General features: G+C 37.7%; 3 protein-coding genes and 1 pseudogene across 12 annotated transcripts; 2 read left to right on the forward strand and 2 right to left on the reverse strand.

The window, feature by feature from the left end:
• Positions 1–250: 250 nt before the first annotated feature.
• On the reverse strand, positions 251–890 carry LOC122043212 (annotated as a pseudogene).
• A 1399-nt stretch (positions 891–2289) lies between these two features.
• On the forward strand, positions 2290–8168 carry LOC121983854 (probable WRKY transcription factor 2). Of its 7 annotated transcripts, XM_042536545.1 has the most exons (8): positions 2290–2708; positions 2824–2899; positions 2977–3067; positions 3153–3644; positions 4607–4765; positions 6213–7045; positions 7164–7322; positions 7466–8168. In XM_042536545.1, exons 4-8 carry the CDS (start codon positions 3198–3200, stop codon positions 8013–8015), a joined length of 2148 nt encoding a protein of 715 aa, XP_042392479.1. In that variant the 5' UTR covers positions 2290–2708; positions 2824–2899; positions 2977–3067; positions 3153–3197; the 3' UTR covers positions 8016–8168. The 7 variants fall into 7 exon arrangements, with proteins under 7 accessions (XP_042392479.1, XP_042392454.1, XP_042392472.1 ...); XM_042536520.1 differs by having other exon boundaries at positions 2290–2899; XM_042536538.1 differs by having other exon boundaries at positions 2290–2899; positions 3183–3644.
• A 2538-nt stretch (positions 8169–10706) lies between these two features.
• LOC121983912 (pentatricopeptide repeat-containing protein At2g44880-like) lies at positions 10707–13179 on the forward strand. The gene has a single exon (XM_042536610.1). It carries the CDS (start codon positions 10709–10711, stop codon positions 12488–12490), a length of 1782 nt encoding a protein of 593 aa, XP_042392544.1. The 5' UTR covers positions 10707–10708; the 3' UTR covers positions 12491–13179.
• A 223-nt stretch (positions 13180–13402) lies between these two features.
• Positions 13403–21091, reverse strand: LOC121983889 (fimbrin-5-like). Of its 4 annotated transcripts, none has more exons than XM_042536589.1 (15): positions 20911–21091; positions 20539–20693; positions 20294–20464; positions 19987–20225; positions 19559–19730; positions 19050–19088; positions 18785–18853; positions 18568–18684; positions 18120–18331; positions 16377–16532; positions 16116–16315; positions 14925–15082; positions 14734–14830; positions 14537–14628; positions 13403–13987 (listed from the first exon to the last, which is right to left on the reverse strand). In XM_042536589.1, exons 2-15 carry the CDS (start codon positions 20623–20625, stop codon positions 13748–13750), a joined length of 2049 nt encoding a protein of 682 aa, XP_042392523.1. In that variant the 5' UTR covers positions 20626–20693; positions 20911–21091; the 3' UTR covers positions 13403–13747. The 4 variants fall into 4 exon arrangements, with proteins under 4 accessions (XP_042392523.1, XP_042392516.1, XP_042392530.1 ...); XM_042536582.1 differs by having other exon boundaries at positions 20539–20811; XM_042536596.1 differs by having other exon boundaries at positions 20907–21091.
• Positions 21092–25940: the final 4849 nt, after the last annotated feature.

Raw genomic sequence — 25940 nt, forward strand, 5'->3', positions numbered from 1 at the left:
CATGAATCAATGACAGAGTCAATTTGGATGATCTACCGGATTGATCGTGGACAGTGGGCTATAAGTGTCAACGACGACGTCGTCCCTCAGCTGTTTCCTTGCTACCCAGGCTACAACCCCCCCCCCCCCCACACACACACAAACACACACACAAAAGATCTCCTGTGCACACTCCGTGCAGTTTGATGCGGCGCACATCAAAATTAGTGCTGGATCAATCCAACGGGGCTGAATCGATCCATTGATCGATTCAGCCTGTCTTCTCACACCCGTCGTGCCAATCGCCCGTCTTCTCTGCTTGTCTTCTCGCGCCCAAATGGGGAATTGCTGCCGCTGCTTGTGTGCTGTTCTTTTGCTGGTCTCTATCCTCCCTCGCCACCTGAATCGCAGCAAAGAACACAAACTTGAGGTTTGTTCTCTGAATCCTCCTGCTGTGCCTCTCCAGCAGCTGCAGGTTTCATGTGTTCCTCTTCTTGCAGCTGTCCTCTGCATGACTCAGCCTGGTATTTCTTGAGCTTGTTCTGCTTTCTCTGCATGATCGCCTGCGTAGCTTCTGGCCGATCGCTAAAATGCCTCACACTATTAGCCCATAAAGTAAGAAATCCAAGATTGCAAATTCAAAATCCTATGAGTTGGGACCTTGGGAGGTGATCAGCCTGTAAATCCGGCCGAGCAGCAGCCTTGGCATTCAGCAGTCGCACCCGGGTGAACTTCACGGCGCCGCCGTCCTGCTTCGTCTCCGAGACAGTGAGCGTCACCAAGGCCATGTAGTGCCCCGGGTTGCTCTTCATCACGTCGGCGGCGCTCGTCGGCCAGTAAAGCCTCTTCGCCTTCCCTCCGGGGTGCTGAATCACCACCACTGCCACCTCATAGGCTTAGCAATTCCCCATTCGAGCACGAGAAGACAAGCGAGAGAAGACGGACGAGTGGGGCTGAATCGATCAGTGGATCGATTCAGCCCCGCTGGATCGATCAATGGATCGATCCAGCACTAATTTTGATGCGCGCCGCACTAAATCGCACGAAGCGTGCTGCAGGAGATCTTTTCTCTCTATATATATATGCTAAGCTACACTTTGTGTATGACCGTGAGCGAAATCCGATGTGGGTTATCTGACGCGATCAAAACCTAATTTTTTTAATCTCTTTCATCTACATGCAACAACTTTTCTCTCTCATCTGCATGCAACAACTTTTCTCTCTCATCTACATGCAACAACTATAAAATTCTCGTTTCTCTCTCATCTGATTGCATGCAACAATCACTATGCTACTAATTTTTAAAGGTGATGTAGATGCTACAACGTTATAGCAGTTACTACATAATAGCAGCTTCTGTATAGTAATTGCTATAACGTATAGCTACTATGTTATAGCAACTACTGTATCGTTGTAGCAACTTCTGTACAATTATAGCAGTTATTGTACCGTTATAGCAGTTACTGCACCGTTGTACTTGTAACAGCTATTGCACCGTTATAGTAGCTATTGCACCGTTATAGCAGCTATTGCATACTAATTGTTAAAAGTTGTAGCAGTTATTGCATAGTAGTTGTTACACTGTTGTATCATCACCACTACAATAACTTTTTATATGTAATAATAGGAGAAAGAAGATAAAATTTTATTTTAATTTAAAAAGAAAGAGATAAAAGTTATTACATACAGATGAGAGAGATTAAAAAAATTAGATTATGATCGCATTAGATAACCCATCAAATTTCGTTCACGATCGTACACAAAACGTCACTTAACATATCAAAAAATAGAGTTATCAATTTAGATTTAATTGATCGGTTTAAACCATCTCATCAAATAATTTAAATTGATTAAATTAAAATTTTATCAATTTATTTCAAAATGAATCTATAGATACGTGTGAACTACAATCCCAAGTGAGCCGAGCCGACTAAAGAATTGAGAATAAAAAAAAATTAACATAAAAATTAAATTGGAAAAATCTATGAATTCGTGTCAGTCTAACCCATAATCCATTTTAAATTGAAAATTTCCTAATCCGTTAGTATGGTAGGCTAGCCATCAGGGGATGAGAAGATGAATTTTTAACGGGCCGATCTGTCCCACCTGTCAAGGATAATAAATAATAAATAATAAATTTCTGAAAAAAAAATTCAAATTCAAATAATAATGACCTAAAATGTTTGGTTAACTTGAATAATTTAAATTTTAACAAACTGCGAATATATTAAGTATATTTACGAAGCAGGGCTTAAAGTGGTTAAGATCCGTATTAAAGCGTGTAAGCAACAGGCGAATAATAATTAAAGAATTAAACCTAAAACGGAGGAGATGAGAGCGATAAGAACAAAGTGGCCACGGAGATGGCAGCTGCCTTCTCGACTCGCTCTCGACTTCCACGCGAATCTATTCCCATTCCCAATCCCCATCCTTCCACTGTTTCTCTCGGTCAAACCGCCCAGTGCCTTTCTCTCTGCTCAAGGCGGAGCAGTAGAAGGATCGCCTGCGATGAGGCGATTTGCCCAGCCCAGGGTTTGTCGGACCTCCCGAGGTAAAGCGAAAGAGGAAAAAAGAGGAAAGAGAAATCTCATGTTCGGTGTCAGATCTCTGTCCCTCTCTGCCGCTTCAGTTCGTCTGTTTTTTCAGCTTTAGGAGACTGACCCTGCTCAGGGAAGAGCAAGTCGTTCATTGGTTCGGAAGTTCTCTTTGCTGTGCCGCTGTCTGATGTGGTTGGGATCATGCCTTTTGCGTCTCTATTTGTAGTTTATCGTCTAGGCTTTCACCCTTCGTGTTTGCCGGATTGTTTTTGATGTAAAGATGTGGTTTTGCGCTTTTTCGCAATAGGCGATTTTGATTTTGGAGAAGATTTGCGACATTACTTTCAAAGGTTTGCGGTCCTCTGCTGGTTTCTGGAGATTAGGTATCTTCTCGTTGATGAAATTGCTTTATTTGTTTTCTCAATTCTAGGAATAGCTTAACTTTTTTGGATCTACGTAGTTTTTGTCTTGTGCGATTCTCGTGGAACCTTCAAACTCGGATTGTTGATCTTCAGTTGGACCAAGAATTGATTTCCGAGGTGGAATCCCAGGTGGGAATCGATGTCTTGTTGCGCATTGAAGCAATCTACTCTGATCTGGGTTTAATAGCGGTCGCATCTTGTCTTCTCTTAACAGATCTGGAAATAACCCTATTTGTGTTAGCAGAAAATCTTGTCTGCCATGGCTGGGTCGGAAGACAAGGTTGGCGTGATCAATGACTGGAGCTTTCCAAATCTTAGCCCAAGGACTTTAATGTCGAGCTTTTTAAGCGAGGATTTTGGTTCGAGACCATTTCCAGAATCCTTTCAAGGGAAGGAGAATGAGGAACTTCATAGAGCACTCGAGATGGATCAGGGAGATAGAATTACCAAAGTAGAAGAGGACGAGCCATCAAACCGCCTTTCATTCGAACCTAATTGGTCTGGAACGCATAAGCCAAATATGCATGGAAATCTTGCTGAGAGGATGGCTGCTAATGGTTTTAATGTGCCTAAACTCAATACTGCTCGCATTCCGCCGGCTAACTTATCATCCCCCTCTGATATTCAGTCTCCATATCTAACTATCCCACCTGGTTTAAGCCCCACATCATTGCTGGACTCTCCAGTGTTCCTATCAAATGCTATGGTATTATTTCATACTTTCTATTGTCAATTATATTGATAGATGAATCAGCACATGAGTGGTTGTTAGAAATCTTTGTGATATTATGTGTGGGATATTCTTTCTTAATTTTTGCCATCAATTTCAGAATGATGCAGAAGTTTTTAAACTGAATAATTATAAACCTGAGCTTGAAATTTCTTGGATATTACACTTGTTAGGATTGTCATGTTATGTATTTTGTCATTTTATAGGGCATTCAAAAGATTTATTATTTGTTGTCTTAACATACCAAGCCTCATCTTACTGGGCATCATTCTGATGAGGTGGTCTTATGATGTACTGTAATGTGGAGTTAAAGTACAATATCAAGATAGTTAAGCTAATATTGTAATAAGCATAAAAGTGTAAAGTGTCTGCTTCTATTCAACAATTTTTTCTATACATTTTACCTGTTGATTTACAATTTGATATGTATTAGTTTATTCCATGAAGATATTCTATTCCAACCCCAGAAGGAATATATGAAATAGCTAGTAAGTAGTTGCCCAGGGGAGCTTAAGTACTACACTGAAGTCACCTATTCGTATTTTTGATTGTTATGGGATCATATTTTTCAGTTTTAGATTTGTTAAGAGTGATAATTTGCATATTCTTTTAGTCTAAAGATAGAGATCCTGTAAGATGAGAAAATTGGATCTAGCAATCGTATGGTGGGGTTTCTTTAGGAGATTTATGTTCTGTTCCAACAAGTTTCTTGATTAGTAGCTTATGTTCCTCCATTCTAGTTGATATGGATGGTAAAGAACAAATAAGATATGACATTGCTTTAGTCATTTTCATCGATAAAGTGATCAATTATCTTTCTCTATATATTTTGAATTTTTTTTTAAACTTTTCTATCGATTGCATAGTCTTGTATATCTACGATGGACCACCTAAATGTGTGCATAAATATCTGATTTCTTGTCTAATTATTTTGTTAGGCTCAGTTGTCTCCTACCACAGGCAAGCTTCAATTTTTGCAGGATAATAGTGCCCAACCTACCCCGCTCAGAAGTGATGATGCACTTGAAGGTGCATCTGGATTCTCATTCAAGCCGCCATTTAACACATATTCTTCATTTTATCCAAGTTCTGAAATAGTAAGTCCTCTTTTGGTTTTTGTAACTTTATTCAGCATTCTTGGAATGTAGATGTTCTGAAGAAAGAAGATGCATTTGGACCACTTAGAAAGCAGCATCCATAGATAACCTAAAGATTGCATATATTTTTTAAGCCTTAATTTATTTATTGAAATAATGTATTTAGGAGCCTCTAATTATGGCCCATTGTTTTGGGGGCTATTTTGTTTTTATTTCTAGAGTCTTTTGGCGATATACTAGTCATATAGCAACATGCTTTTTATTCAGATAGCTCACAGGGGAAAAAAAAGGAAGTTTAAATGAGAGATTTATATCAGCGAGTTAATGCATGAAGAATGGAAGTCATTCCTCTCTCACATTTGAAAGATCATAGCAAGGAAAGAGAGTTGATATTCTTTAAACATCGGGATGGTATGCGTGTGTGTGCGTGCGTGTGTATATATATATATATATATATATATATATATATATGAAGTTTAAATGAGAGATTTATATCAGCGAGTTAATGCATGAAGAATGGAAGTCATTCCTCTCTCACATTTGAAAGATCATAGCAAGGAAAGAGAGTTGATATTCTTTAAACATTGGGATGGTATGTGTGTGTGCGTGTGTGTGTATATATATATATATATATATATATATATGGCGATATGTATGGTTCTTTACAATATCAGAGAGTGAATTTTCATTTCCTGCACTGTGTATGAGTGATAAGACCAGATCCTTGTGTTTCTTTTTTTCTTATCTCATCTACTAAAGGAAATAAAGTTGGCCCTTGTTTCTTTTATGACACCCAAAGTTGCCATCGAGTATAGCTTTAAGGGCCATGGAAGTTGTTGCCGAAGCTTGGGTTTGAAACCTACCTTAATCAAAAATGGAGGTTTGAGGGCTTCCATTATCTATTATCTTAAAAAAAACGTTTATGGTACCTAAAAAGTATATCACTTTATTCATATTTTCCCTGTATTGCTGTTAAAATATTTCAGGTGAACTTTTATGCAACTGGCGTGAGCCCCAATTTATACTTGAGACTATTTTTGTGCATTTTGCTCAACTTTTTGACCTTTTGTGTGTCTTCTTAGTGAGATCGTAAAATGGATTAATAATAAGCATATAAAAAATTGTATTTTCTAGTTTGAAGACCCACTGTAATTATTCTATCACGTAACAAACTATTTAAAAATGTTAAAAATCTATCGACATAATTATTTGTTTGTGCTGATTGTGAAGGCAAGTAGCACTCCTTAGGAATTCAGGATGTTATGGTAGTGTAGATTAAAATTCTCTACGTTAGTTATATAGAGAAAAATCAATTAAGGTTTTTAATGGTAGATGAGTCATCAAGTACAATTTACTTGTGTAAAATACACCCTTCCATAGTATTCCTACTTTTCAAAGTCTGGTAGGTTTTCCAATCAACATATCATGACCGATATGTTTACTGTAGGTTGCTTCAGATGTTAGTCAGCAGCAAACAATTCCAAATGTTGGGTTATGTGTTGAACTGGGGAAAGCTAAAGATTTAGCAACTCTAGAAACTGGCACTATGAATTTCCAAAATGAAGAATTCAGTTTTCAGGCTGAAAATAAACATGCTGCCAGTGCTAATACTTCGAATCAGAGGTCTGATTCCTGTATGGGTAGCACACATTCTGGGCCCTTTGATGAGCAACAGGATGGAGATATGGATCTCAAAGAGGAATTTTCCTCTGTTGCTGTTCCCGTGCCAGCTGAGGATGGTTATAACTGGAGAAAATATGGACAGAAACAAGTAAAAGGTAGTGAATTTCCAAGGAGTTATTATAAGTGCACTCACCCAAATTGTCAGGTTAAGAAAAAGGTGGAGCGCTCACAAGAAGGTCAGATTACCGAGATTATTTATAAGGGTACCCATGATCACCCTAAGCCTCCTCCGACGCGTCGAACTGGCTTATTATCTTCCCATCCTTTTACTGACACACAAATGGATGTGTCTGAACAGCCTGATTTTCAAGGTGGTTCTGATAGCAAACCCATATGGGCAAATACAAACATCAGGAGTGAAGCCCATGATTGGCCAGGTGATTCCCTGGAAGTTGCCTCATCTGCCCGTGTATTAGCTGAATGTGGAGAGTCTTCAACTAGCGTTCAGCATGGTCCTGATGGACCTCATTTGTCCTCTGACGTGGTGGATGTTTCCTCCACAATGTCTAATGATAAAGATGAGGGTGATCAAGTCACTCATGGAAGTGTGTCACTGTGTTGTGATGGAGAGGGAGATGAGACTGATTCAAAAAGGATGTGAGTTTATCTTTTATTTAACTCCTTACCGTGAATTTGAGGAAAAAATTCCTTATACAATATTAGTTTTGTATCTGACGTTTCATACGCAAACTGTCTTCTGTATTTTCTGTTTCAGGAAGTTAGACACCAATGCTATTGAGTTGAATGCAGCTTCTAGAGCAGTCCGTGAACCAAGAGTCGTGGTTCAGACGACCAGTGAGGTCGACATTCTTGATGATGGCTATCGTTGGCGCAAATATGGTCAGAAGGTTGTCAAAGGAAATCCAAATCCAAGGTAAGAATATGGATAGCAAAACATGCATTTTGAAATGATGACAAAGGTTTCATTTTGGTAATTGCATGGTCCTTGACCTGGATCCTCACCAGTTTGCCATTTTTTGTACTACTTACAGACAATTCTAATATTTTGTGATTCAGAAGCTATTACAAGTGCACACATCCAGGATGCAATGTTCGTAAGCATGTGGAAAGGGCTGCACACGATCTGAAGTCGGTGATCACTACATACGAGGGCAAACACAACCATGAGGTTCCTGCTGCAAGAAACAGTGGTCATGCAAATTCTGCCACCTCCATTGCTGCATCCAACACAGCCCCTCAATCTCATGGTCTACTCCCAAGAGCAGACTCAGCCCAAGGCGGCTTGGTGAGATATGAATGTCCACCTCTCAATGCTGCATTCGCACTGCCTGGAGCACAGCACCTACAGCCAGCAACCAGCTACACTTTCGGAATGGCACAATCAGGATTGCCGAACCTTGCAATGGCCGGACTGGGCCCTTTGCACACCATGAGCTTGCCTGTACTTCCTTCAGTTCATTCTTACCTCGGGCATCATCCAGCCCATGAAGGAGGGTTTGCAAAAGCTAAAGCAGAGCCAAAGGACGAATCAATTCCAGGATCTACACCAAACGGTTCACTGATATACCAGACGATGAATGAGATGCCTGTGAGACCTCCCATGTAAATAAACACCATAGAAAAAAAAAATGGAAAAGATGCCTTCTTCATCCATGAGGGATTTTTATTTGTTTTTGACGTTTTCCCTTTTGATTAAGAATGTAAACAGATTCTGTTTTAATACTCTTCAGGAATATCAAAGATATGGTCTCAGTAACAAGCCTTGTGTTGCTAAAGTGCGCTCTGCAAACTTGTGATCCCAAACCATCTTGTTAGAAGCCTAATTTGTAGATGCCTTGTTGATCTATCTCTCTTTTGTTTTTCTTTTCCATTTTCTTCATGGCAGTTCATCTGAATCAGCTAGTCCACTCTTTTCAATTGCATGAATTCATTCCTCATGTCATGTTTCTTCTGTCAGCAGTTTGTTCTTCAGACACAAATGAATAGATAATGTCCTGAGGAGCAGTACAAACTCCATGATATTGTATGAGACAATGTGCAGAGAGCAAATCTTTCAGTATAGAAATGAAAAATCGAAAGTTGCATGCAACAAAAGGGGCCCCTACATTTTTTATTTTTATATTTTTTAAAAAGAATTGCAGGTCAAGCACTCAAGCTTTGCATGAACTTACACAGTTGATTGCGGCACATGCAATCCCACAGTTCCAATCACCATTGACTTTGACAAGAGGCCATGGATTCTTCAGTTGGTTTTGACCATTCGATTCTGCTCCTGGACACCTCCAGCCACTAGAAGCCATTCATCTCACATACCAGAACAAATAGGCAAGTCCCTACTTTTTCCATTGAAGCTTTTTATTTCTTTGTTGTTGAAAGCTTGTATTAGAGGTTCTGAAATATGACCTTAAAACAAAGATAGGGAAGGTCTCACCAAAGAAAATGAAGTTGTGATGGATATTGATGGATAAAGTATAACCAATTCAAATATGATTGAACAATTCCTAGCTGTAAAGGTTCTACCAAGTATATAAAGATTTTATATCGGCATCTCCTTTTGGTTGGTATTAATGGAAATTGCAAGAATGTTGTTTGAAAATTCAGAAGGATAATTGCAGAGGTTTCTTTGTCCTTGTGGTTAAAAATCTGCATCATGTTTATAGTTGTAATGCTGATTGTATGCTTGAGAAAACAATCTATTTGCATCGTCAGCATGGAAGACTGGCGAGTGATTCAGACTGGACCCCTTTATTCTGTACTTTGAACTGGTGTCTTCTATTTTGTGGTTGAATTCAAAAGATTATTAAGTATGGTAGGAAAGAACTTTGAGAGCATACTTTTGCCTGATTAGCTGATGTTTCATAAAAGGTAGATTTGCTACTCGAGAAAAAAAAGAGGGAAAAAATGAAAAAGTATAGTAAAAGCTAAATACAACATCTCTTGGATGAGGAGGAGAGCATGATGTTCTCATTGCATTCACCAATAACTGAAATCTACAACATACAATAAAAAAAAGCTTGAAAAGAAAGAGAAGATGAATACTAAAGAGATATCCAACAAGAACAAGCAGAAGGAAAACAATCAAGTAGAGGAAATCCCAAAATTTCAGATATGTCTTTGTCAATGTTATGGATAAGTCATTGTTTCAGTGAGTTGTTTCTTTAGATAAAAGATGATTCTGTACATATGCTCTTACTTGAAGAGAAATGATATTCATCTAGAATTTTCATCTAGAAAATTCTAGATGAGTATCACAGCTCTTACTTGAAATGTCACTTGTTAAACTACTTTCAATGGTTCTAAGAAATCCTTAAAAGTTGGTAATATCTAGATTAACAAAGAATGGTACTTTACTATGTACCTCTTTGTAAAGGGCAGAATGCAGAAATGCTCACACTTTCAAACACATGTTTTGTGAAGATTCGACATCTTTTAGACAGTATATAGGAACCTGCTAAAGGAGTCTTTGTCTCCAGGAAACATGCAGCAATGACAAAGAAACTTATATGGAGAGCTTTTCTTCTTCCTAAGGTATGCAAGCAAATAAAAAACAACAATAGTAATTTTCGCAGATCAATAGGTCAATATATTTTGACATGAACAAGCACCTTTAGTTTTGAGCTTTCTTTATCTGACCCTTTTGCCTAGGATATCAGTTGCATCTCTCACGTTATCTCTAACAATTACCTGATAAAAACGGAGAGAGGTAAAATATGAGATGCTAGTTTGTAGAAAACAATTGTCAGCGACAAAGATCAATTCATAGAATCTGCAATATTTCTTCATGCAGAAAAATCCAAAACCATTATTAATTTAATTTTTTGAACCGATTAAATTCAAAAGATGATCAATTCAATCTATGGGCTAAATAATAACTTCTCATCTAATAATGGAAATGGAAACATGGGATCTTTCAAAAATATTAAACCGGTAATAATGAATTTGGGGTGACGACTATTAGGATAAATCAAGAATAAGTCTAAAAGTTTCCTATCGACGGATAGGATAAATTAAAAATAACTCAGGAAGGATTAGCAATCGAACAAGAGAAAAATGCAGCCCAGAGCCTCTGGACCGTAAAAAGCGGTCCAAGGAATGGTCCCTTAATTTGGATTGATAGAGATGAATGATCCCCACCTATTTTATGAATAGGGACCATTTCCTGAACCAATCCAAACTAAGGGACCATCCTCTGGACCACTTTTTACGATCTAGAGGATCTGCCCTCAGAAAAATGGGGCCTTTAGCCTCTCTGACTAGGAAGCTATATGTTTGTGCACAATCATAGCAGTTTAGAAGAGGATGCACCCGAATCCGCCCGTTCCCGCCCGCATCCGAACCACCTCCCCTCTCGCCTTCCGCCACCTCCGCCGCTTCCTCACCCGCCTCCTCGTCTCCGGCGAAATCTACTGCGTCGCCTCCCTCCGCCGCGCCGCTGATCTGCTTGCTCTATCCTCGGACCACCCTTCCTCCCCCCTCATCTCCCGCCCACTCGCCCGCCTCTACTTCCATCTCTTCCCCTCCTCCACCACCTTCCTCTACAACCTACTCATCCGCGCCTTCTCCGGCAGCCGGCGCCATCCCGGGGAGTCTCTGTCCTCCTTCGTTTCTCTCCTCTTCTCCTCCTCGCTCCCCGACCGCTTCACGTTCCCTTTTCTCGCCAAGGCAGCCTGCCGCCTTCCCTCCCCCGCCGAAGGCACCCAAATTCACTCCCAGGTGCTCAGACGAGGTTTTGAATCTGACATCTACGTGCTCAATACGCTTCTTTCGATGTACTCAACGTTCAAGGACATGGTCTCGGCGCAGAGGCTCTTCGACTCGAGCTCTCGATCGGTGGACGTCATCTCCTGGAACACAATCATCGACGGGCATATCAAAGTCGGCGACTTGGAGGCCGCGCGTAAGCTGTTCGATGGAATGCCTGCCAAAAACGAGGTGTCCTGGAGCTCCATCATAAGTGGCTACGTAGGGAGAGGCGAGTTGGACATCGCACGATCGTTGTTCGATAAAATGCCGGTGCAGCGGAATGTTGTCACCTGGAATTCCATGGTGTCTGGGTTCGCAAGGCAGGGGTTGTTGCCGGTCGCCAGGAAGATGTTCGACGATACGCCCGTTAGGAATGTTATATCATGGAATTCGATGGTCTCTGGCTACGCATTGAACGGGGAGATGGATGCTGCAAGGGAATTGTTCGTTCAAATGCCAGAAAGGGATGTCGTGTCCTGGAGTTGCATGATTTCAGGGTATGTACAAAGTAATCGATTTGCAGAGGCATTATATCTCTTCAAAGAGATGCAAATTGACAATTTGATAAAACCCAATGAAGTAACTATGGTCAGTGTCCTCTCAGCTTGTGCGCACCTTGTAGCTCTGGAGCAAGGCAAGTGGGTCCATGCTTACATAGACAAGAACCACATGCCTCTCGACAATGATCACAATCTCGGAGCTGCTCTGATCGATATGTATGCTAAGTGTGGAAGCATCGAGACTGCACTGAAAGTGTTTGAATCTTTGCGTCGACGCAATGTTTCTAGTTGGAATGCTTTGATAACAGGTTTGGCTGTTAATGGGCTAGCTCGTGAATCACTTTATGCATTTCAGCAGATGCTGCAATATGATCTGAAACCCAATGATGTAACCTTTCTTGGTGTACTAATGGCCTGTGTTCATGGAGGGTTGGTATGTGAGGGGCGCCAATATTTTGAGAGAATGAGAACGGTATACGGTATTCAACCTGAAATGAAACATTACGGATGCTTGGTTGATCTATTAGGTAGAGCTGGACTGTTGGAAGAAGCAGAAGGTGTAGTCAGAAGTATGCCGATGAAACCGGACATCATGGTATTGGGAGCTTTGCTCGGTGCTTGTAGGATTTATAGAGATGTAGCAGCTGCTGATCGACTAAAGATAGACGTTCTCCAGTTGAAGGCCAAGCAGTCTGGCTGCCATGTTTTGCTTTCGAATATATTTGCTACTGCAGGTCGGTGGGCTGATGCTTTCGAGATGAGGAACTCACTGAAGAAGACTGGTATAAAAAAGCTTCCTGGTTCTAGTTCTGTCGAACTAAATGGAATTGTGTGTTAGTTCGTTTTCACCTGGTGTCTGATGAATGCCACCTTCAAATTTTCTGGATCAGCATACTCGATATTGATTCATTTCTCATGGATAGAAATCTTATCATTCAATCTGATTTCTGATTTTCTTAGCAATTTGGTGTGAACACTGAAGATAATCCTGAGTAAGTGTAACTCGAGGATTTGACATTTGAAGTTTGAATTCATACTTTTCTTCTTTACCGATGTTCTCTAGGCGAAAGAAGAGTTTCCTGCGAGGAAAAATACAGAAAAGAAAATTAATTGTCAGCCCAATTTGCTTATGATGGTACAACTGAAAAGATGCTGATTTGTTGCTCACAGAAATCATTGAACTGAGATTTTGCCATCATAGAAGATTGGGAAGTTTCCAAAACATGCAAGTCCAGTCTAAATCTGCCATGGCAGGTTCGAGAGAGCTGCTGTTTAGGGAAGGCATAGCCTTCAATTTTCTGCTGCAACAACTAATATTGGTTGACAAAGGCTAAAAAGCCAGATCAGTTAGTGAACTTGCACTGTGTGAAGAGATGATCTTTGCTTTCGTCTCAATGTCGAGCTACTACAGAAACAATTTTATCCAGATAGTTCTTCATCATGTCTGTTATATAGTCGAAACCTGTTTACTACATGACTTATTATTACAGATTGCTTGTATCTCCTTCCTCTAAGACTTTAGAAGTATGCTGATTATGTGTTAATATGGCTCTGACCTCAACATCGATACATTTCTATCTCAACAACAACAAAATTACAGGCCAGGTATAATTATTACTTGAGACTAGATTGGTATGGCAAAATGTTGCAATATCCCTCTTGAATATATAGAAATATGCAACAGATGTTTTCTAACACAAAACGCATCCAAATTAATCCAATACCTTCTATCTACTGTTCTTTAAAGAAAAATGTCTACAGGCTAAAATCATGATCATTGTACTTGTATGGCATAATATACCATGCCATGAAAATATGTATCCGTATAGCTTATAAGCAGAAAATTGGAGCTTCCAATCAGTTATTTGAATATTTTGTCAAAGAATAACTATAGCAAAAACAACTAGCCATTAAAGATATTGGCTACCTATTCATCTTCCCTGCCACCCAAATGAATCTATATACGCAGAAGAAAAAAAAAACACAGAAACTTGTATTACACTGTTGAAGGAAAAAAATAGTTCGCAATGCGCAAATGTATGAAGAAACTTGTATTATCTGCCAAAAACTTCTTGGGTAAAGTGGTCCATTTTGTTCACCTTCCAAGAGCCACATTGTTGTTCTGTGACTGAGGGGTATCAGGAGCAGCGTTGTCGAAGTCAGAAATATTGTCTGCAATACCACTTCCTTCTCTGTCTGATGGAGCAGCAGGTTGTGTGGGAGAATCCTGGGCTAAGAGTTCAGGAACATTGGAATTAACCTCAGATGGTAGGGAGTTTCGCAAACTCCAGTACATGATGCTAGCAGTGAGAGTGAGAATCATTTTCTGGTTTACCTGTTACAATTCACTGGATGTCAAATTCGATATGTTTTAGGGTATACAAAGAAAAAAAAACTAAAAAGAAAATTATTGATCATCATCAATCTCTTTAATAACAATATCGTTGATCTACAGCCTGTTTAATCCGAACCCAAAATTCACACTTTAATAAATGAGTTGGCCTATTTAATTAAGTGGGTTAAATAGATCATAAGTCATAAGTGGATCATATCATATGTTGTTGAGTTAAATAAGTTACGGCATGTGACACTATTGGTTTGAACAACAAACTATATAACTATACAGTTATAATTTTTAGTTATATAAAAGCATAAAATAGAATTTAGAATTATGTTATAATTTATATGTAATTATATTATATATTTATAACTTATATATATTAACTAGTATAAATAGTCAAATATCTATATGACCCAAACTTATTTAGCTCGAACCCAAACCCAAAATATTATGGGTCGGGTCGGGTCATGTAAAAGGGTTGTGTCAACTTTTACCAGCCCTACCAGCTACGTGTAGAGAATCAAAACCTTGGTATTAAATTACCTCAATGATATCCTCAGGCAACAAAAAGACAGAGCAGCCAAGCTTTCTTGCAACACTGATGATATATGTGGCATTCAACTTCTTCTCTTCATCTGCATCCGGTTTATGCAAATTGTAGGATTACAAAGTAATTTATACAAAATAAAAATCATCCAGCAAAAAATATATATTGATATATGGTAACTAGATAAGTTTACCATTTTCCCCCTTTGTAACAACTTTCCAGTTTACAGCTCTCGGTTTCACGGCACTAAGGAGTTCAAGGAAAAATAATCCATTGGAAAAGTTCCTATCCTGCATAGGTGAAAACAGGAAAAGAAATATAAACATGAGGAATGCAATGCTGATAATGAATACTACTAGCTGGGTTAAACGACGACTTAGAAACCTTAAAACTATCCATCTGAGGAGTTCTGTTTGATCCTTCAACTTTGCTATTGGCCCAGTTAAGAATATCAGCATCTGTTAGTTCTTTTCCTTGGGAGTGATATCGCAAGTTCTTCAGAAGTTTAAGAATATTGAACCGCATCAATTGCCACAAATAAGCTGAAAAACAAGTGGAAATGTCAATACTTATTTAATAGCAAATCTGGTTGCCATCTTTGAGATGAGAGAAACAAATCATAACTGAACTATTAATAAATTAGAAATACCACTGTCTGAGAACAATTGATGCAACTCCAATGGATGATAAGATGAGATTAAACAATTTATTATCGTATTATAGTGTTCAAAGATAACCAATAGTTTTAAGATTATATTTAAAGCCCCCAGGGTGTAGTACAGACAGTGGGCGCATAACATCTCTGGCGTAATGGTCAAGGGTCGATTCTAGGAATTGACGACCTGGGGTTTACCCCACCATGCGCTTGATGCCTATGTACCTCCCTCCATATCCGTGGGGCCGGCATTAGGGGGGCCGTTAACATAGCGAATCTACATTTTAAGATTATATTTAAAGACTAGAGTTGAAGATACAAGAGTGATGCTGACCATATAAAATCCTAGTTGAAGCATAAAAAAGTAATAGCTACAGGAATTTCAATAGTGATATAGCGCATAAAGTTTGATGGAGGAATAAGAACCATATAGCCAACCTCTAATTAACATAACTTAGTGATGTTAACTTTGGACAAACTAAATATCTAATTTCCCTATTTCTTCTTATTTTGTAATTTTTCTATTTGTTGTTTTTCCTGACTAAGGGCCCATTAATCCTATCAAATTTGCACAATTAATATTGAAATTTTCAACTTGTAAGTCAGAGATCAATTTCACAAACATTCCTGTATTTCCAACTTCAATATATTCTATGTAGGTCTTTGGCCTTTCCTCTCCAGAAAAAGATTCTGTTTTTCCATGTTTACATCATATCCCAAATAAATCAGAGAAATCAACCTTCCAAAGTTGCACCAAATTCCATGCTAAGATTAGTTATTTAGGTTTTGTATCTGAATATCACTTGCTTAATAAAATATGGAAAGCAATTCTGAAAGTAGATTTTCTTTAAAACAAATAAAAATATTTTTAAAGGGACAAAGGACATATGCAAAACATACCCAAACTGGAATGAACTTACCGAGAATGAGCTTCTTATTTCCTTGGACAATGTCATTACCAGCAACATTTACAAGTGAAAAATTCAACTTTGTGCCAATCCTTACAACTTGATTGCAGTTTTCTACCTTTCTAAATGGCATCTTAATTGGGGGCTTACTTGCTTGCTTCCAGTTTACTGATCCGGGAGATACTTTGTCAAGTACTTCCAGAAGAACCCATCTGCAAAAATCATATCATCAAACACTTTCCAAAGAAGAAAATAATATCAAAATGATCTTACCCATTCCTGACATCCTCAAACACATTATTAACATATGTAGCAATACCAAGACTATTTATCCATAATCGAAAAGCTCTCTCATCTCGAGAAACCTGGATATCATCGGGCATCATCTGAGACAAGGAGATTGGCTTAGCATCAGCTGATAGACCATTCCTGCAAGTCAAGTGCCATTATGACACTGTAGCTAAGCAAGATGCATAACCTAAAAAGAATCTTAAAAGTACAGATAAAAAATTTTGGATATGAGTTTTGATGTAGCTTCAATCTTTGAAAGTTAAATTCAAGGATTTAAAAACAATAAGGAAGAAACAGTTTTTTTTTTCATTGAAAGCTTCAATGGCCAACATGATCAATGTTTTACAGCGTGCAAAATAAATACACAACGGTGCCCGAAGTTGACAACAGTTACAAAGAAACATTGATCATACTAGTTTTGAATATAACTAACTAAAAGATAAAAAAATTCTCAAAAATTTTAGTGTCCTAACGAATAGATCGATTTATAGAAAATAACTACAGAAAAGAAGTAAAGCTAGAAAAAACATTCAGAGACTTGTTTCATAATTTACAGGCTACTACAATGGTGGCAAAAGGCTCCGCCAATCCGTCCCTAAGATAACACGGAAGAGGTAAATCTCGGGTGGCTACTAGCCTTGGGCAGTTGAATAGTGCAGGGGGGAACCTACAAGCTACTACAAGATAATACATGTGAAAGGATAAAGATCATAAGTATGTTTAGGTCCACTCTCTTAATTTATTCTTTGGACTAAAGGAGAAATTTACATGACTAAAATTGCTAAGTTTTACTAGTAAATTAGACAATAGAGTATTTGATTATTGCGACTTTGGTTCATGGTTTTAATTAGAGCATCTAGTTAACCAAGGATGGATACATTTGTAGCAAAAGGACGGCTCAAAAGAATCAAGTCTCACTTCCTCAAAAAGTATTGTGTGGAATTAGATTTGCGGGATCATTGGTTCCACTCCCAGAATCATGTTGAAAAATCAAAGAAATAGAAATATGATACTAGAGACCCAATGCAATTACACATTAAACAGTTTCACCTTGAAATCAATGCAACAAAGACATGATATTCATATATAACTTATTTGGGTTTGTAGACATGACATTTATTTAGCTACTAAAATTATACTAGGATGACTGGTGAAAATGTTGAAATATACTTTATGTAGATGCTTAATGCCTGCCCAGCAGATCTTTTTTAAAACAACAAGGTGTTCATTGGAACATTAAAGCAGTTATTTCCTCTCAGAGCATATAGCAGGGAGAAATGTGTAGTGCATATATACTAAGGCAAATACAAAATGCGGAAAGTACAAAATGATGAGGTGACACAGTTTAGAGAGCATAGAAGTTTGGATTGTACAACTGCATGATCCTATGAGCAGAACTGACAATGTGACATGAATTGTCAGTTACCACCTATTTCCAATGGGATAGGAATTCTGAGTCGGGACATTTGCTTAACCTTGAGATTGATGAGAATACAGAATAACTTCAGTAAGGACATGTGCACTTTAGAAGGTTGGTGGGTGGTTGGGAGATACAGGTGAGGTTCAGACTCTCTGTTTCAATATTATGTTTCTTGTTTTCATGTGGCTAACTATTTCTTAAAAATAGTTTTTCCTTATCAGTATACTTTTTTTGCTTGCCTTTTAGCTTAAAAAAAAGATCTTTGGAAAACATAGGTAACATGAAATGAAGCTGCAAACCCTCACCTATGCTGGAATATTTGAGCTACAAATGCAAGATTCAGATTAGGAGAGCCTTCAACAATATCCTTTTCACTCAAGTAGCGTTTGCAATCCAATTTCTCAGCTTGCTCAAGTACTTTTTTTGCCCTTTCATTAGGATCTTTAGCATTAAAAATGTCTGTGTTGGCATGCTCAGGTGCAAGAGCTTTAAAAAGGTAAGCATATGCCTCACCATCCTGTATAGATGAAGTTCATGAGAATCTGAAAAACATTGCAGTTATATTATTGAAAGATTTAAGTATTACAAAGGAAAATATAAAGTTGACCGAGTAAAGATGTTAGAGTTTTCATTGTCACCAAGAAAAGAGTTTTAACAACCAAAAAATCTTAAAAGTCATACAGTGTTGCATAATTTACAAATATTCTTATACACAGCATACAACCCTTTTTTATTTATTGTGATGATCTATACCTTCACATCAGAAGAAAAATTTGACACGGTTTTCTTATATCCTGCTTTCTTCAGATGAAAATTCATCCATTTTAGCAACAATTTCTCAGGTGATAAGCTGACAAGTTCATCAACATCCTGTAGTTGTAAACATTAAAGATAAACACATGGTCAAGGGTTTCACCCAAATATCAATATAAATATTATTATATTAAAGGGAAAAAGTGTAGTTCATGACCTGACTATCATCTATCACCTCCAACAGTTGTGGTGTCTTCTTGAGATTGAGATCTGCTAGGAGTTGTATCTGAAAAATGATAAACGAGGAAACTAATTCATCATGAATAATGATAGCTAATTAGTTTCCTTTGTGACGGAGAAAATATGCACAAAACTCTTGTAAGTACAAATAAATAGAAATTATTGATTACTAGCCTATCTTGTTTAGCAAATGAAAGCACTTCTAATGTACAACATAAGAAATAGTAAATCCTGTTCCGTACCTTTATCATTTGAGAAATCAACCCCAAAACCAAATGAGGCTGCAAAAAAAAAAATCAATCCCATGAGTTTTCATTAAGGAATACAAAAATGTTAATATGTAACAGAATTGATAATCTCCCACAAATAAATTAGAGCATTACAAAAAAGGAAACATGCATTGGGATTTCACATACAACTAGGAAAGAAAGGAATTAATTACTATATGATAGTTCCTCATTGCTTAGAATGTCTCGAGTTCAAAAAGAACATCAAAAGCACATTCGAAGGTATATGTGAAAGTACTGGGAAACATTAGTGTTTATGTAAGAAAAAAAAAGGAAAATAACAACTAGCAGGGGTAAGATTATCACAATACCCATGATTAAGGATTGATGGTATGTATATTACATACAAAGAAGACTTGGCATGGTCTAAAACCTACAGAAAATAGAAAGGAGGAACTTTTTCCTTCACAAATATGCTAGAATGCTTTCAAATGATATTAACTGGCACAACATTTTTAACTTACCCGCCCTTCAACCAAGTCCTGTGTTCCAATATTGACAACTGTGCACCCAATAGCTTTGGCAGAGTTGAGGCAAAGAGTGTGGTTTTCATTCCGTTCCCAGGGATTGAGTGCTCTTTTTGTATTGATTGCCCTTTCATCTATAGTATTTGGTACTGCCACATTGATCAATTTACTATCCAAAACACAAAATGCAGAAAAATTAATATATTCAATTCAGTAAATTCGACCAAATACATACTCTCCATATTCAAGACAATGTATGAAATGCACCTACAATATACAATTTTGCCAGAGGTGAGGATGAACCAAATTTATTGATTTCTCTTCTTCTATCAGATTGAATATGGCAAATTAAATCAACAAAAACAGGACGAAGCTAGATAATGAACATTTTTTGTATCATTTACTGTAAAGTATAGGTAGTATACCATAGGAGAACACCATCTCTGACAAGATCGAAAAGGTCATTAGTAGCAGGATCCAAAGGAAGATATTTCTTCAAAAATGAATCTTCTCCAAGGTAACTATTGATATGAGCCACATAAGATGATTTTTCAGATTCGTTAATGGTATGCAAGAGTGTAGTAGTAGCTGTCTTCAAGAACGATGAAGAATTCTTTGCTTGACCTAATTTGGCTGCTGCTCGACTTAGTAGATCCAGATATGCCTGCACAATCATTTATAAAGCTGTACTAAGTCAAGCTTGAATAGCTAAGATAAGGAAACAAGCATCACCTTGAGGAAAGATTCAAACTCTAGTTCCTGATTAGTTTCTGGGTAGGACACACTTAACGTCTCTGCAATCTCTTGTTCGGCAACTAAATCTTTCAGGCCTTTCAGTTTTGCCATCAGTGAGGGCAAGTTTCCTACACTGACATGTCCTGTCTCCTTCTTTGCGGAAAGAAACTATACAACACAAACTCATCCGATAACATTTTCTCAAATCAAAAGAAAAGCAACTACAAAACGAATTAGCTTACCTTAGATTTAAGACCTCGTAGCTCCACTTGAGTGAACTGACTGTGGAGCCACGGATCAGAGACGATGACTCCAACGAAATTCGACATATTTTACTTGGAAATTATTTCAGCACGTTGTAAAGATTGCTCAATATTCAATTATCAGATGGAAATGCCTGTGGATGAGAAAAGATCAACTCGTGAATCCAGACGTACGCAAATCTCAAATGTCTTCTCGCGTCACAATTCTCATCACAAAGTATCAAAAGATCCCAACTTCCTCCATTCCTGATCCTAATAAGAAGAATCGAATCGGAAAACAACATCATGCAAGCGACATGATGATTCGGAAAGGCGTCTAGGAAAAATCAAATCAAGAGGCTACATACCAACCTGCCGAAAACGTGCAAAATCACACTTTTTTCGCTCCTCCTGCACTCATTCAAGTTGCAGATTGCTTTTTAGCCCTACTCGTCGTCGCTGTTCGTGTTCTTGGCGATTGAATTCCCAGAAAAGTGGGAGGAGTATGGCGACGAATCGGTGGGGGCACCGACCCTAGGAATCACCCGGCCGAAAGCTAAAAAAAAGTTGTTGAACTGGAGCATTCCTTCTCTCACTCCTTTTTGTCATTACCGTGAATTATACCTTACTTGTTACTGGAGAAAGGCTGGCTTCAGACCGTGGGCCCACGTGTAGTCCGCATTTGTATCTACGCGGAATAATCAGAAACTTTTACAAGATAAATTTATATTTATAAACATATATATTCATAAAAATATTCCTTATTTAACATTTTAAGCAATTCCTTATTTTCTATATTATTCATAAAAAATACAAAGTAAATCCTAAGGTTCGTTTTTCAGTATATTTAAGTCAGGAGCTGAAATCAAAAAAATGATTTTGTAAAATATTAATTAAAAAAATAAATTTAAAAATATTATTCTATAACTATTTTTACCCAGTTTTTATTTATTAATTTGGAGTATTGTTTTTTCTATTTTTTTTTTGTTGATTATCTATTTTTTGGAAAGAATAAATTCATATTAATTTGGTATTTGAGTTTGGAAGGTGATATCAAACTCTAAGGTGATTGTTTATTGCTTTCTACTTGGATAAAAATTAAAAGAGAAATCTTCTTCTTTATTATATTTTTTATAGTAAAAAATATCTGTATTTTAGTATTATTATAATACGTAATTAGTAGTTAATTCAACTTTATTACAAATATTATATATAATACTTTTATATAAAAAAATCTTTATCAATTTAATTAAATTATTTCAAGTTAGTGAGAGTCATTTTAAAATTGCATAGCAGCTATTAAATAGTTATCATAACAGTTTTAAAATGATTTTTGATAAATTAAAATGATTTTAATTAAATTTAAATGATTTTATAGCAGTTAGTTTTTTTCTTTTCCTACTTACTTTACAGATATACGATGACAATTATGTAATCATGAAATCAAATACCAAACGATGGGTTAGCCTAGGGGCGGAGCCACCCTTGGCTAGGGTGGGCTCCAGCCCCATCTATTTTTAAAAATTTATAAGTAAAATTTTATTTTAGTACATATGATTTATAGTATTTTCAGTTCAATCATTATTTCTCCCAATTGTATTGTCAAAAATTTTAATTAAATTTAAATTTTTCCTTATTTGTTGCTTCACCTCCCTATATGTATTGCTCTATCTGCCTCACGAGCAGTCGGTGTCGCCGCATTCCTTGTCCATCCTCGCATGCGTATAGGCACAACATGACTAGCATAATTGCGGCAAACTTTCTCCTTATTAACACACTATATCTGTGAGGCATTATCGCAGTCACAGTCGCGACCTATCATCTCTGTCTTTCTCTCTGACCATCACGACATCACATTCATTGCTATCCGTATTGATAGTTTTGTCATTGCTGCTCTCCCTACCACAAGCAACATTGACTCCGCCCTATCATCATGACTCAGCTGCAACCATCGTCGCCGGAACATCAATACCGACGATCAGCAACCCCAGGTTATTTTAAATCTTGGCTACGCCCCTGGTTAGCCTTAAGATAACCAAAGAATAGTAAATTTTTTAAAATGAGCCCCTCAAGAATTAATCGAGATTTCTAATGACACTTAAGAAAAATATTGATGCGGCTATATAGGGAGGTCTATCTGGTACAGGGTCAATTGTCAAGATGGAGGTTAAAGTTAAGATGGTTAACGCTAGGGTATCAAAGAGCTGAATGGAGGACGATTGTAACGGCCGGCCAAGGCAGTCAGTGCTCGACCGGCTAGAGACATATTCGAGCAGACCACCCGTCCGCCTAGGGATTGTTGTTGGTCCCTTTGGAGGCCGACAAGAGGGGAGGGGTGAATTGCCCTAAAAAAAAACCACAGACCTTTCTTGAATATTCAACTAATTTAAAAGAACTCGTAATAAAAAATAAAGAGACTAATAAAATGCAAATCAGACACAGAGGTTTACTTGGTTTGTAATCAGGGGATTGTTAATCCAAGGAAAGTAAGCGCACTATCTGATGATCTTCTTCGGGCGGAGTAGCCTCTTTACAGCGTTGACAGCACAAATAAAAAGAACAAAAATGAAAGCACAAAGAAAACTGATTACAAGTGAGTTCAAGAATCTGTGCAAATCAGTGCTATATTTATAGCACTGGTCGGGGCGCCCTGGGGGGATAAAACTTTATCCCCCAACGTTCAAATCGCGTTAGAATCGATCTGGTCAAAGTCTTCATTCTGGGCGCCGTGGGCTGCTCCGGGCACCCGGAACCATTCCGGGCGCCCGGAGCCCTAAAGCCAACAGAAGTTGACTTTTTCCGTTCGCAACTTCTGCTCCGGTTCAGCACATCTTGGTCCGGGTCTTTCATTCTGGCTCCGCTTGCTTGGGTGATCTCGGCCATCCGGAATAGGGCTCACCTGAACCCAAGTTCCGGCCTTCTCCTCGAGCAGCCTTCCTTCCCGGTTTCTCATCCCTTGAACGCCGCGCACGTTCTTCTCGTCCACCGGTGTACTCTTCCGGGGTCACCTCGTCCCTCGGACGTACTGAGCCCGTCGGCTCTCTCCCCGTGCCGTCCTTCTCGCTAGCCGCGTCTTCCGCTCGACTTCCTGTGTTCCTAAGCTCCTGCACACTTAGACACAAGGGTTAGACAAAACAGGACCTAACTTAACTTGTTTGATCACATCAAAACACCTTGGGGTTCCAACAATCTCCCCCTTTTTGATGTGAGCAACCCAAGTTAAGCTAGGGTAAACATATGCAATAAAAATAGTTAATTTGCAAATAAGTCTAAAGATTTTTCAATTTAACAAAATGTACCTCCCCCTAGACTTAACAATATTATTCTCCCCCTTTGATCACATAAAAAATAGAGTTTTTTTTAACAAGTTTAAGGTAAATTCGAAAAAATTTCTTTCGAAACACTCTTTTTAAATTTAAGTAAAGACACTCTTCAGAATTTTCTTTCGAAAGAAAAAAAATTTAAGTAAAACATCTTTCAGAATTTTAAAAAAATTTGTAAAATTTAAGTTTGAAACTTATTTCAACATTTCCTTAAAAAAATTTATAAGTAAAAAAATTTTTGAGACAATTTTCATAAAAAAATTCTAAGTCAATTTTAAAAATTGTCTAAGTTTCTAAAAAAAAATTCTAAATAGTTTTCTAAGTTTTTGTAAACATTTTTTTTAATTTTCTAAAACACATTGAGTAACTCTTTTAAATCATATTTGCAACAGAAATATTTTCTAAGTTAAACAAAATTTTCAAAACAAATGTTTAAAAAAACTTTTAAGCATTATTTAACTCTAACTTTAATACTTTTTCCAGAAAGTTAATTAAACATTTGATTTCAGTATTTTGGCTTCTAGGTCTTGCCGAGGCACTAGGCCTTCTTGGTTATTGGAGCAACAACCACTTCCATAGACAAAGTCTCATAAAGAAACTATTTGTTTAACTTTCTCGCTGAAAATGCTAAGTTTAAATTCAAGTTAAACATGTTTTCGGAACCCAATAGAGGATCCTACCTACAAGATTAACCAAGTATTTCCTAGGTATATAGACTTTTGATATTTTTCTAATTTGACTTTGATGAAATCTATAATACCAATTTAAACCTCTATAATTTCTAAAAGTAGAAATATTTAAACCATTAGACTTTTTCAATCTTTCTATTTCTTCTTTTAGTTTTTCATTTTCAAGTTTCAATTTATCAAAATCCTCTATTAGACATGATTTTGCCAAAAAAAAATTTGTTTCTAAAATTTCTTTTTCTAATTTGGTATTTTTATTTTCTAATTTATACATGGATTTTGCCATAGACTTAATTCCAAAGTAAAGTTGATCAGGGAGTAAGAGGCATACCTCACTTACCATATCAGACTTAAAGCCTGAATCTCCCCCTGCTTCACTGCTCTCATCTGAGGTGGCTCCCCCTTCATCGATGTTGGGTTCTGATGTACTTTGTCCTTCGTAGCTTGCCATCAGCGCCAGCCCGACATATTCTTGAATCTCGGACTCAGATGATGAAGTGTCGTCCCAAGTAGCTTTTAGGTTCTTGTGCTTTTTGGGTACCTTGATTTTGTCCTTCTTGAGTTCTAGACAATCCTCTCTTAGGTGTCCTTCCTTTTGACACTGGTAGCAACGCACCCTTCTTCTATTTCTTGGATTCTTTTTATTCTACATTTCTTTGAATTTATTAGATCTAAAAAACTTTTTAAAGTTTCTTACCATGTACGCTTCCTGATCCTCTTCTGAGTCTAACTCGGGTTCATTCTTTTTGGTTGCGTTTAGTGCGATCATCTAACTTGATTCCTTTGTTGTTCCTGTACACCTGGTTTCATGCAATTCAAGAGTAGAGAACAATTCTTCTAAAATACTTACCTCTAGGTCTTTTGAAATATAGTAGGCGTCGACGATTGATGTCCATTCTGGAGTTCTGGGAAACGCGTTGAGCACGTAGCGTATGGTGTCTCGGTTGGTTATCATTTCACCGAGGTTCTCGAGACTAGTAATTAATTCCTTTACCTTCGCGTATAGATTGGCTACCTTCTCACCTTTTTCCAGACGGATGTTCATTAGCTTGTTCCGGAGGATGTCTCTTCTAGCAAGTTTCGCTTCGGACGTGCCTTCGTGGAGTTCTAGGAACTTCTCCCAGAGTTCTTTAGCAGATGAATAGCTTCCGATGCGGTTGACCTCTTGAGGCGGTAACACGCTCAGCAGGTGATATGTCGCACGGCTGTTTGCTACAGACTCATTCTTTGTCCAAAGGCTCTCTTCTTTTTCTTCTCCATCTTGATTCGTCAGAGCTAAAAAATCATACTTCATAATAAACTGAATTTCGAAATCAGTTTTTAGGAATACCTCCATACGACACTTCCAGTCTGCGAAGTCCCCCTCGAATTTTGGTGGAACGATGCTTGGTTC

The sequence above is a fragment of the Zingiber officinale genome, chromosome 1B, assembly GCF_018446385.1.
Source record: "Zingiber officinale cultivar Zhangliang chromosome 1B, Zo_v1.1, whole genome shotgun sequence".
Taxonomy (NCBI): Eukaryota; Viridiplantae; Streptophyta; class Magnoliopsida; order Zingiberales; family Zingiberaceae; genus Zingiber; species Zingiber officinale.